The sequence below is a fragment of the Schistocerca serialis genome, chromosome 4 (assembly GCF_023864345.2).
Source record: "Schistocerca serialis cubense isolate TAMUIC-IGC-003099 chromosome 4, iqSchSeri2.2, whole genome shotgun sequence".
Taxonomy (NCBI): domain Eukaryota; kingdom Metazoa; phylum Arthropoda; class Insecta; order Orthoptera; family Acrididae; genus Schistocerca; species Schistocerca serialis.
In genome coordinates, this window is record NC_064641.1 from 856,515,354 (window position 1) to 856,528,506 (window position 13,153).

Genomic DNA, 13,153 nt, shown 5'->3' on the forward strand with positions numbered 1-13,153 from the left:
TAAAACAGTACTGCTAACGAAAAATAAATGTTTGTCGTTGCAGTGAGAAGCAGTAGTATTGATAATAAGGTCAGTTTGTGTACACGGTATACATACATATTTTTTATTACTAGACAGTAACTTCTTTATCAGCTTCGTTGGTGTTCTACGCATTTTGCGACAGTTTTCGAGTGAGAAGTTTCACCAGACTGATGGTTTTAACATATGTAGCGTATTTCCAGCTAAAATATAATTATTTCTGCAGGAAACTTTAAAATACGGGAGATGTGCAATTGAGCTAGGAGCGTAATTCGTAAACTGTCAGTTAATCAGAAAAAAAAAACATTTTTTCCCTTTTCTAGCCAATTCTGGACAAACGCTGCCTTTTGCAACGGCAAAGAAAGTAAATTGTGAAAGATCTTCAAATTGTGTGTACAACGCTAGAGAATTGCTAACAAATATATTGTTGTCAATTCCGCATTTCTATCTTGACCTGTAAATTGGCAACAGTCCTTACTGGAATCACGGATGACGCTCCAAAGATCAATAGCTCCCGCGCATGGCCGTCTTGGGGATGACGTCACAGCGCACATTTCCCATCGGCCTGTACGGACGTTGCGGTAGTGTGGTGTGGACTGTTTTCGTTTTAGGAGAATTTTTGCAAGAATCGCTCAGTTGGCAGCGAAGTAGTGGTAGTCGACAATCGTTGCAAGTTTACCAGATGTGTTGTTTGTTTTATTTTTATAAATTGTAAATATTTTCGGTTTTAATGCGACTGCTTAGCGTAGTTTATACAGTCAGCTGTTCACACAGTGCGGAGGACCGCTGCGTACAGAAAATGGAAGCCATCTTGGGTTAGGTTGTCAATTACTTACATGGAGATTTACAAGTAGTTTTCGGTGTAATTTATGCACGGTTTTAAGTTCCAGCTTTCAAATATAACACTATAAAGTTTTTATCGACGAAAATTCACAATGTCAACCGACCAACGGCCTGAACGTGAAATTGCGGCAGAAGACAGCATAAAAGTCGTCTGCCGATTTAGGCCCTTGAATGATTCAGAGGAGAGAGCTGGATCTAAATTCATTTGCAAATTTCCTTCTGGATCGGAGGATAATTGCATATCGATAGGGGTAAGTACAAATACATATACTTTCTAGTTTTCTAAACCATGTGTGTAATATATGGCTGTTTAGATTGGAAACTGACCGCTTCGTCGTGCATGAGTGAGAAAAAGATTTGCAGTGTGTTGACTGTTTCATGAATAGGTGTGTCGTGTTTGATTGATGTTGGCAGTGCATTGTCTGCTTCATCACTATAGCATTAAGGCACTGAAAGGTGGTGAGTCATCTAGCTGTTGAGTACTGAACGTTTTTGTTTGCGGTTTTGCCGAGTTCGAATTGTCAGTGCGTGACAGGGGTGTGCAGAACTCTTATACATTTTCTAGAATCCTGTCATACGCGACTTTCTGGTTCTTATTTCCAGTACATCAAGAAAATGTTTAATAATTTTGAGCTTTAGATACTCTTTTGCAGCTGTAAGTTTTGATACAATCAGTATTGATTCCGCAGATGCGATTCTTTGGTATTTCATCACAATTAGAGTGTCGAAGGGCGTGAATTTACTGAAACTTGGACAAGTTTTCATCGTAACGCTGTCCTTAAAAAGGTAGCCCGCTAGTTCTGTATTTTAAATGTCTGTAATGTATATCGAGTCATTATTTACTGTTTCCTATCGTATTTTAGTGCGTACACAGCCAGCACGAGAGTATAGCTTTAGATGCCTAATCTCTGGTCAGTGCTTTCTCCTGCAACTTCCATTGCAACTGACGTTTTGTTGCCGCAACGTGTTATTGTACACAAGGTTTTGTGATAAAAGTATTGTCATGTCCTTTAAACTGATTATGGTCGTCTGGCGACAGCGTAATTTCATTTACATTTCACTCAAGCAATTGCAGATGCTAGTGCTGTAAAATCGTCGAGCAACTAGTGCAGATGAAGACACTAACCGTGAAACTGTATTATAGTCCAATAGTAGTTTTCAGTACCTAGTATAATGTATATCTTTAATCTAAGACCAAATTGTTCGCTAAAGCACGTTCTTTGTATTCTTCTTTGTGTTATTGGTTGTTTTTATGTGTTTTTGTTGCTTGAATTGTCGTTCTAGAATTTTAAAAATCTCCTTTCTTCATTTACATTTGTCTTCATCCTCCTAATCGTTACCACAGGTACTGATTACGTTTGTTTACAAGTGAAGATTAAAAATATTGACTTCAAAGTGGCATACCAGAGTGGGACTGATTTCTGTAACTAGTAAATAGTGTTGATAGGATTTTTAAAGATTTCTGTTGTTCACTTCAGCAATTCATGCAGTGCACTGTAGGACTGAGCTAATCGAGCTTGTGTGTTGGACTGTGTTTCAGCATAGTAGCAACAAACAATTTTAAACCAACCAATAACCCTTTCATTATGGCATGAAAGTTATTTTGGAGAAAATTCAGAAACGTGCATTTTAGCATATTATGAAGGTTTTTGTTTGTAAAACTTCCATGTTAATCAACAACAACTTTGTTACTCTGTGCTACCATAGCCAATATAACTATTTTTTATGGGCTGTATAATGCTTGTCAGTTATAATACAGTAAGCTGAGTAGGCCTAGAAGCTAATGGGTGAAGATTAACTTCCTCTGTTCATTGAAGCAGTGTGTTATCGTAGTTCGAAAAAAAAAAGTTTTTGTGTGAAGTTATGTAGATCTCAAGAACTACATGAAAACTTCACACTCCATTGACCAGTCTGTGGAATAATAAAGGAAATTATGTTAGGGTTTGATGTTCCATTTGTGACAAGATCCTTAGAGAAGGAGCACAAGTATGGATATCATGGTATTGGGATGGAAATTGGTTACTTTTCAAAGGAACAATCATGTTTTTCGCCTTAATCAGTTTAGGAAACCAAGAAGAAGTAAAGCTTGATGGCTAAAGGAAAATTGAACGTAGCTCCTCTATAATGGAGTTCCAGAGCTTTAAACCTTTGCCCAACCTAGCTCTGTTTATCCTGTAATGGGAACCACGTGGAATCTTATGCTTATATTTGCATTTGCTTCTCATCTGGGCAGTTAAGCAAATTGAAAGTTTATAGAGCAAGATATTTTTATTGGTAATCACGTGGAACAGTAGGGTAAAAGCAGTTGTTCACTAAAGTATTGTTTGTTTCTGAGAGTGCGTTAATATTTTAATACTGTAATTGTTTTCATGGCCTTTACTATTGAACTAGAATAGTTTAAATCAAATAAGGTGTTGCATGCAGAACTAAATGACTACATTGTCAGAGTGCTGGGCGACAACAGTTGCTCTAGACAAATAGAATTTAAGATTTGATTTGCAGGCAGTATACTGCTGCTAATTGATACCTTTGTCAGGTGGCCACAAGAAGACAGAATACAGTAGAAATCACATTACTGCTTTGGTGAATTAACTTCAATGCAAATTTTCTTCATGAGATGTAGGACATAATCTCTTACTCTTAGCTGTGCTTTTCTTATGATAACTGGAAACAGTCTTACAGATACCAGCAAAACCACAATGCTTCTTTGCATTTCCATTGTAGAAACCTCTTTGAATGCATTTACTAACAATGAAGTTAACTGAGGAAAGCTTCAACACCTTATCCTCTGCTAGCAAAGACAAGTAGGAAAATAAACATGCAGTACACTGCTGAAAGTTTCATCTGCTTTAAGATAACAATATTACACCCACACTATAAAAAAAAAATGAACACTGAAACACAGAGAACACTCACATGGCAGTAAACATGTGGCCTTCTATATTCAGCAAAAGTGAGGCGAAATCAGAAAACCCTAAATAACGGTGAACCTCAGCTAAGCAATTCACCACAAAAAAACAAAAAATTGCAGGTTGAAACATCCCACAAAGAAGCTGTTCAGCTAAAACCTGTACTTGTAAAAGAAAAAAAAGCTGAAGATTAACAAAAAGTTAAGACATCACACTGGATACACCTCAGAAACTGGTCCTTCGGTTGTGCTATGCCAGTTCCAATAATGCTGTCACAAAGTCTGATGACAGGAACAGCTTCTCCTATGTTGTTTGAATCAGTGACATCAGTTTTGCCTGTAAGATTATGTAATTGTATTTGCCACATAGTTCAATACCCTGTAGTACTCACATCTTCATTCAATTATGACCTTGCTTAAGTTCGCTAATGATTTATGCGAAACCTGCAACCCAGAAGTCTCTTAACTTACAAAAACAATGTCGTCATAACACATTGTTTATTCCTTCGTATGTTTCCAGTCAAAACTAAAGATGAGTGGCATAGTAAACACCAAGATGATATGGTAGTGAAGCTTTCCTCAGTTAACTTCATTGATAGCATACACGTGTGAGAAGTTTTCTACACCAGAAACACGAAGATGCATTGTGACATTGATGGTATATGTAAGATTGTTTCCAGCTATGATAAGAAAAATGCAGCTAAGTGTAAGTGACCATGTCCTATCTCTCATGAAGAAAATGTGCATTCCAGTTAAATCACAAAAGTAGTAATGTCATTTTTGCTGCATCCTTTCTTCTTGTGGCCACTTGACAAAGCAATCAGTAAGCTGAAGTATGTTGCCTGCAGATCAAATCATAGATCCTATTTGTCAAGAGTAATTTTTCTTCCCAACCACTGTGTCAATGTAGTCAATCTGCATAGACACATATGCACTTTAAGCTTTTATATTGTAGAGTAGGGAGGTCTGCTCAAAATAAAATACCTTTGTAATTGATGTTTGTCATTTGAGTAATAGGGCCCAGCTGCCAGCCAATAGTAGTTATTTCTTGAATTCCACTTACCCACTGCGGTTGACAGTTGAGTCATGTCTTTGGTAGAGTTGGCAAATTAAGGTCCCTGACAGTGCTGTTGCCAGCAAAATTGCGCAGCGCAGATGCCTGCAGGTAAAACAGTAGTCTTCTCTAGAGCTGCAACAATAATGTGTTGCCATAGAGAAGTATATTAAATCGTGTTATATGATTGGTTGGGGTAGGTGCACAAAGTAGCTGTGCCAAGCCCACTGCAGCTGTTGTGGATCTTCCGTCAGCTCCGTGAGTGTGACTGTTTGCTCCGGCAACACTGCCCCATGCTCTGCAATTTGTCAAAGTTATTTTATTCAAACTATACTCAATTACATTATTAATTGTTGCCTTTCATTTTGTGCTACATATGGAGTAGGAAGAGAGAATGGACGACAGCTGGACTTTATGCCTCAGTATATATACTAATTTCTCCTATCTTGTTCTCTCCATAAAATATGCTGTCAGGATCATTAATTTTCTGCACCTTGTACATGAAATACAGGCATCCAAATTTTCCCAATAGCTTTTGGGAAGAAGGTAGTCTCCTGCTAACAACTATTCTTTAAGTTACCAGAGTGTCTCCATAAAATATTCTACACATACCAATCGAACTTTCTGGTTAATTCGGTAGCGGGAAACATCCCAGTTGCTTCAGCCTCTACATTGTTGTTGAACTGAATTAAAGGATACCCTGCAATACTTGCTAGCGTATTTTTGTGTGTGTTTCTGTCGATATTGTTATATTGACTGACACTTATGATGAGTAGCCATCCACTGCTGTACTTCAGCGTTATTAGGTCAGTTGTGCAAGGACTGGTCTATTAATGTTGACTGTGCAGTAACAGTTCTCAAAGGAAACCTATAATGTTCTCTGACTCTTTAGTATTCAAATGTGCAACTTTGTTGGTGAGAATATGCACACAATAGGTTTTTATTAGCTGTGACAGAGACTAGTTATGGAACGTATTACGATGTTGGAATTTAATTACAACTCTCTCAGATTGCAAGAGTCATTATTGCTGGGTCCATTTTGTCAGATCCACAGTTGTGAAAAAACATGCATATTGGTTCTAGGAGATATTGTGTGTTGATAGTAATGACTACCTGTGCCCAACTGGAAGAACGTAACATGCTAGCCACAAAAATAGCCAAAAGTGGTTTCCGATCAAGACAGAAGAGCTTTGAAACAAGTTGTACCCAGAAAGAACAAAACAGCAACCCAAATACCATCACAGGTGAATACATATTTACAGGAAGCTATATCCTCCAAAACAGTTGGGGTTAAGTGTATGCAGCAAACATTCGTGGTAGCCTAGCACAGCTGTCTTAAAATCATTCCATTGCATTGGCTTTAAGTAATGCAAATGGTGTCTTGAGCATACAGATGGGACAAACAACAGTGGGTGAATGTCATCTGATCAGATAAAGCATTGTAAATGTGTTTGATATCACATTGCTGAATATTATCACTATTTTGTTTTGCTTTTTTACACTGGAAAGAGCAGGCATTTTTGTACTACATAAGTACTATTTGTTGTGGAGAAGCTCTGGACAAAGTTTAGAAAACAGAACTTGGAAATACTGCATCTACATACACACTGTGCGGACTGTTTGAATTTCCTCCTGTTCCAATCACACATGTAGTTTGGGACTAATGACAAATGCCACTCTGCACACTATAATTATTCTAATCTTGTTTTCATTGTGTCTACAGGAACAGTACGTATTGGGCTGCAGTATATTCCTAGATTCCTCACTTCAGCTACATCTTGAAACTTCGGAAGTTGGCTTCCATGGGATAGTTTGCATCTATCTTAAAGTGTGTGTCGCTTCGGGTTTATCAGCATTTCTGTTAGTGAAACACACTCGAGTTTTTTTAAGCAGCCTATTTTGTGGAATGAAGTTTTTCTAGTATTTTGCCAATGAACTGAAGTCTGGCATCTGCATTACAATCAATTGAGCCGATGTCATTATTCCATTTCATACCCTCACACCCAGTAATTTGTGTCAGGTGACTGATTCCAGTTGCGACTCATTGATATTGTAATCGTATGATATTACTTTTATTTTTCATTTTGTGAATTACACTGTTTTACATTTCTGTACATTGTTGCCAGTCTGCACACCATTTCGATAACTTCATAAGGTCTGACTGGATATATGTGCTACTTTCTTCTCATAGTACTTCATTATAGATAACTGCATCATCTGCAAAAAGCATGTTGTTTCTCGTCTGCCAGGTCAGTATGCAAATTAAACAAGGGTTCCAGTACATTTCACTGGGACATCCTGGAAGCTACTATTACTTCTGTCGAGGACTGTCCATGCTACATAATGTGTATCCTGCCCACCAAGAAATCTTCAGACCAGTCACAAAGTCTGTTTGATAACCTATATAAGCATGCTTTTGTTAATAAAAGATGGTCTAGTCCTGAGTCAAATGCTTTTTGGAAGTAAAGAAATATTGCGTTCATACTTGATCCAGAACTTAGAAGATGTCATATGAGAAATGGAAGAGTTGGGTTTATGATATCCTTGCTGGTTGGCATGGGTGTGGTCTTGCTGATTGAGATATCTCATTATGTTTGAACCCAGAATATTTTGTAGGATTCTAAAACAGGTGGATGTCAATGAGACTGGGTGGTAGTTTTGTGGATCACTTCTGCTCCCTTTCTTATAGACAAGTGTGACTTGTGCGTACTTCCAACCACTGGGCTTAGCTGTTTCTCAACACCACTGACAATTACTATATCATTCGCCTTTTCAGTGGTGTCGGATTAAACTGTGTGGTACTTCTGTATTTTCCTTATTGAAAGGACCGTCTGAAAATGTTCAGTGTTTCTGCTTTTGCTTGGCTGCTTCAAATTTCGAATCCACTATCACCCAGGAGCGTCTGGACACTAACTTTGGTACAACCGACTGCCTTTACACATGATCAGAATTTCTTTGTATTTTGAGAGAGATTTTTTGATAAGATTCTGCTACAGTGTTCGTTGTTGGCTTCATACATTGTCCTTGAGACAACAAAGTGCTTCTTTTTCATCATCCTTCTGCCATATCTCTCTGCTTCATTTTACACCCATAGTGCAGAAGTCACTGTTTCTCTAGAAGTGTGCCTGGCATTCTCCTATTGTGAACTGTTCTTTTAAACTTGAGAAAGAGTTCCTCTAGATGGTCCTACCCAGATGTAGATGTTTTGAGTGGCTGATTGTGTTGTATGAAGTGATTCCTTCTTAGTCTATCTTACTGAAGTTGTAAATCTTTGCAGTTTTTAGTGGCCCTTCATTCTTTATTTATCATTGTTGCTACAGCTGCCTCAGGGATACTGATAAAAGTTTCAATATCTGTGCCCTTATTGGTTGTCATTAGATCTGATATATCGTGTGTGTGTTTTCGGACAATTTGTTTCAAGTAATTTTCTCAGAAAGTGTTAGTAATATTCTACAGTATATGTTGTCATGCCCAGCACAGCACAGCATTGTAATTTTAACATTGTGTTAAAGCCAAAATGGTATTATCAGATGCAAATATCACCATTAGGTTACTGTAGGTTTAAATGCTAAGCCATCTTAAAGTTTTGCCGAAACCACCATACAGCTCATTTGGCAGCATCCTACTGAAAGCCTCTTAAAACCATACATTTTTAATATGTTTAGCTCAAATTTTGCACAGGTTAGTTGCTTCCTATTATTATGTTATTGTATTATTATTTTATTGTATTCTGCTTTGATTAAAATTTGACAGAGGTAGGGGGCATGGGCCAATTGTATGTGAAGTTCCCAAAGAAACTGTAATCAGACATTCACTTCATTTGAGGGTTTTTTGTCGAATGGAACACTTTACTGTAATTGTGGATAGGCTCATAAAAAGCAAATAAAATAAACCTTCATTGTTATTACATGTCAAGAATATGACATTGATTTTTTTCGTTATAGCAGTAGGCCTGCTACTTTTCTGAATAATACCAATAGCTCCCTAATGTATGCTGCACATATACAGAGAGAAGGTGGACATTGTGCAGTGTTCAAAGCTAGGATGGTATAGTGGTGAAGATACGGGACTGATGTATGTGAATGGCTCTAAGACTTCTCAAGTAGTAGAACCCAGTTTGTTATCTTTGATGGCGAGTGTTCATCATAACAAGCATATTGATCAGGAGTGTCCCAGGGAAGGAAGTGCTTGAGGACCACCCATGTTCTCTGTATATGTAAATATTTTGACGGATAGGATGAGCAGCAGCCTGTGAGTGCTGATGGCGCTGTAGTGTACGCTCAAATGTCTTTGTTGAGCGACTGTAGCAGGATACAGGAAGACTTCGAGAGAATTTCTGTTTGGTGTAATGGATGACAACTTGCTCTTAAATGTTGAGAAATAACATAGATCATTGTGAAAAACAATCCTGTAATGCTCGAAAACAGTATTAGTGGTGTGCTGCTTTACACAGTCTCGTCAATTAAATATCTAGGCGTAATGTTTGCAAAGTTATATGAAATGGAACGGGCTTGTAAAAATAGTATTAGGGAAAATGAAACTAAGTAACTCTAACATTGAGAAGACATGAAATCTCCTGTATTTTGTGTACAATTGAGGTGTTGATGCCATTGCTCCCATTAGGTGTGTTTGTAGAAGAGAGGCACTTGGGGTGACTAAAAACTTTATTTAAATCTAAAGAGGTTCAAAATAATGTGCATAAGTTTTTCACAGACTCCTGTATTATTTCTGTGCAGCTCTTTGTCATTAGATACTATACCATTGTTGAAATTCCTTGTCAAGATTGTGTGAACGAAATAAGCAACTGAATTATAATATATAGAACAAATATGTGAATGTTTTGGGTAAGTATATGTGTTCTACAAAGACTATAGCTAAAAGTAGCTTTATACTTTATTCCTTTCTTTGCCTAAGTTTGGTTTTGTTAGAGGAAAGTGTAAATAGTTTTTCCTTCTGGAATTTAATTTGTGAATTGCTGTATTACTCACAGATAGTAATCTGTTGTTACAACAAAGTTCATCAGTGAATCAGTGTTCTGTGAACTATGTTACCAGATGCTAAATCAGATGCTTGCAAGATGTGTATGAACCCAGCATAAAATTCTAGTTACTTTATTGTTTGAATTGAATACTTTTTACCTATGTGTGAGGTATCACCCCACAGTGTCTTCTCAGAAACCAGTGAATGAAAATACACAAAATGGTTAATTTACTGATATAAAGATCTCCCAAGTTGTCAGTTAATGGGTTTTTCTGAAAGTTTAATTAACTCAGAGACTTAAGTCATCAATAATATATTCTCCTTCACTGTTTACAAAAGTCTGCCAACACTAGGGTAACTTTTTGACTCGGCAACTGCAGAAATCGCACGGTTTTGAGGCACAGAACTAGTCGAGACATGTTCAGAGTGCATTTTCATCCAGAAAGTAAGTTCCTTGAAGATTGTTTGATAGAGAGTGCAGAAAGGTGAAAATCTGAGGGCGCAAGATCAGGCGAACAAGGTGGGTGTGGAATGACTTCCCAGCCCAACTCCTGTATGTTGTTTTTTGTCAGTCTAGCAGAATGCGGTTGGGCATTATTGTGAAGTAGCATAACATGGCACAGTCTTCATGGTCATTGTTCTTAGATTTCATCTGCAAGATGTCTCATTTGTTGGCAATAAATATCAGCAGTGATGGTTATGCCTTGGGGAAGCAATTCATAGTACACTACACAATCATTTTTCCACCAGATGCATAATATTGCCATTTGTGGGTGCACACGGGTCTTTGTGCAGAGTGTATGGCTTTGTTTTGGTTCAACCACTCCTTTCTTCTCCTTATGTTAGCTTAAAGCACCATTTCTCATCACCAATAATAATACAGGATAGGAACAGTCAGTGTTGTTCATGGGCCAGTTGATGAAAAGCTTGCAGAGATGCATGTATGGCCGTCTGTGATTTTTGCTTAGAGCGTGCAGTAACCATACACCCTATTTTTGAACATTCATAGAAATATCACATGTTGGTGGAATGATCACAGTTAATCACATTTGCCAGTTCCTGAGCATGCTGACGTCGATCACTGTGGATGAATGCTTTTAAATGATCTTAATCAAACCCCAAATGTCTTCCTGAACATGAAGAGTCAATAATGCCAAAAATATCCTCCGTAAAATGAGAGAAGCATTTTCTTGCTGTACTCTGTCCAGTGGCGTTATCCCTATACACGGCGCAAATGCTTCTTGCTGCCCCTGCTGCTGTACCCCTCTACTGAATTCAAACAGAAGAATATGTCAGAAATGTTGAGATTTCTCGACTTGGTACTCCATTTCCTAGCATCCACAGCTCCACTCCCTATCCCCAGATGACAATATGTAAACTCAAATAGCAACAGTGAACCGCAAATAAAAAATGACGATTGATAAATAAACCCCTAGGAACCGGAATACCACCTTGCAAAACAAAAATGCTATGAAGTTGTGGACTAATCTAACGTTATGCCAAAAGTAGCTGAATGTAAATTTTTCAGCATTAATGGGAGGTGGGATATCCTTTTTTTTCCCATTAGTTAAGACCACTCCAATTGTGTAAAATCAGCTATCTGTAACAAAAATATCATTCACTGTATTCCCTGTTGACACTTTATTGCTTGGCCTGACAATACCTATTTTATCAAATACTAAAAGGACTAATTCTGACTTCTGATTCAAATAAAATAGTGGATCACAACATAGAGCAACAGCAGTAACTAGCCCATAATCAAGCCTTTGAACTGCTCATTGTGGTTGCTCCTTATGCAGATGTTACATCCTTGTTTGTAATACTTGAAAATCCTGGTGTAACTTTCTACGTCCTGAGTCTAATCAAACTAGACAAGAGATGAACCTTTTATATCTTGAGACTTAATTTCTCTAATACAACATTATGATTGACAGTGTCAAATGGTTTCAAAAAGTCCCAGATTATCACCATTGCCGACATTTTTTCAGTTAAGAATTTGTTTTTTGCTGGGTGACTGTACCAGTAGCAACCTTAGTAGAGCAACTCTTTTGACATCCAAACTGTATGTGGCCAAGTAACCTATTAATAAACAGGTGTAAACTGTAGAGTACTTAACCTTCTCAAAAATTTTGGGAAATAATGTACAGTGAATATGATCAGTACTTATTGACATCTATGGCAAGAGGATTGCACAGAAAAATGAGATGCAAAAGAGTAGTGAAAGAAGTTGTGTTAATGTGTTTCACATAAGTCAGGTAGGTGTATTTGTTGGATCACCACTTCTCATTCTGTGATAAAAGTAGTTCATTATTTTGTCAGTTACAAAACTACAATATGTAGTGGTTTCTGGATAAAATGTGACAAGGCCGCTCATGTTGATGTAAATCTTAGGCTCAGCTTAAGTATGTTGTGGTACCCAGTAAACATATTGTGAAGTGGTTGATGACAGACTTCTATAGAAGGTGAGGGTGAGCATTTAGACAACATAGATCTTGTATCTTGGGGCAATTTAAGCCTTGATAGAAAACAGGCTGTGACCAACCAGGAAATGCTGTGATTTCCTTATATTTAATTGTGATGTAATTAAGTTTTGGTCAGATCACTATGATAAAAAGAAGCTTTTAACCACATAGTCGTGGGAAGTTCAAGTTATTAGTAGTGAAGTTAGTGAGATGAGTTGTATCAGAGCAATCTGCCTGTCATAAAGCCTTAGGTTACTGAGAAAGGATTTTTACTGATGTAGACGTATTTTGAAATAAACGTCTTGGGGTTAGAAGCTGTTATCTTTCGTATCTTTATCAGTGTTATCCAGTTATACATTAGCTGAATCAGTCCCTTCTTTTATTGTTGAACTCAGTTTTTCCCATTATTCATTAAAATGAGACCACGAAGTCAGAAGTGATCTCCATAATGTTAATTTCCTTCCATTGAAAGTTAAAATAGAAAAGAGGAGATATTTTAAGTGGTATGTGTAATGTAATATGGAGGCTGGACAATGTTAGTGTTGTGTCTATACTTTTCCCTGTTTATCATTTCAGCTCCAAGTGTCAAAAAAATGAGAGGCTCAAAAATATAAACTTAAAGTGCACACATTCATTTGTGTTCCTTTTCTTTCACTTAAAAGAATTTGAGTAACATATACAGAATGATTTTTATGTGTGTTGTAGATAAATTGTCATTAAATATTTGTGAGGGAAGTGTAGAGTTCGTTCCACATAGAAAATATAATTTTTATTTCTCTCTTTACAGAGTAAGGTTTTCCTGTTTGACAAGGTATTCAAGCCAAATGCAACACAGGAAAAAGTCTACAATGAAGCTGCAAAATCAATTGTTACAGGTATGTTGGAGGT

The 13,153-nt window shown here is 37.3% G+C and overlaps 1 protein-coding gene across 1 annotated transcript in view; it reads left to right on the forward strand.

The window, feature by feature from the left end:
* The first annotated feature begins 598 nt into the window (after positions 1–598).
* LOC126473493 (kinesin heavy chain) overlaps positions 599–13,153 on the forward strand; it is a 72,210-nt gene continuing 59,655 nt past the window's right edge. The window contains exons 1-2 of the mRNA XM_050100572.1: positions 599–1,112; positions 13,053–13,140. Coding sequence (XP_049956529.1) covers positions 954–1,112; positions 13,053–13,140 — 247 coding nt within the window. The 5' untranslated portion in view covers positions 599–953. The remainder of the gene's footprint in view (positions 1,113–13,052; positions 13,141–13,153) is intronic.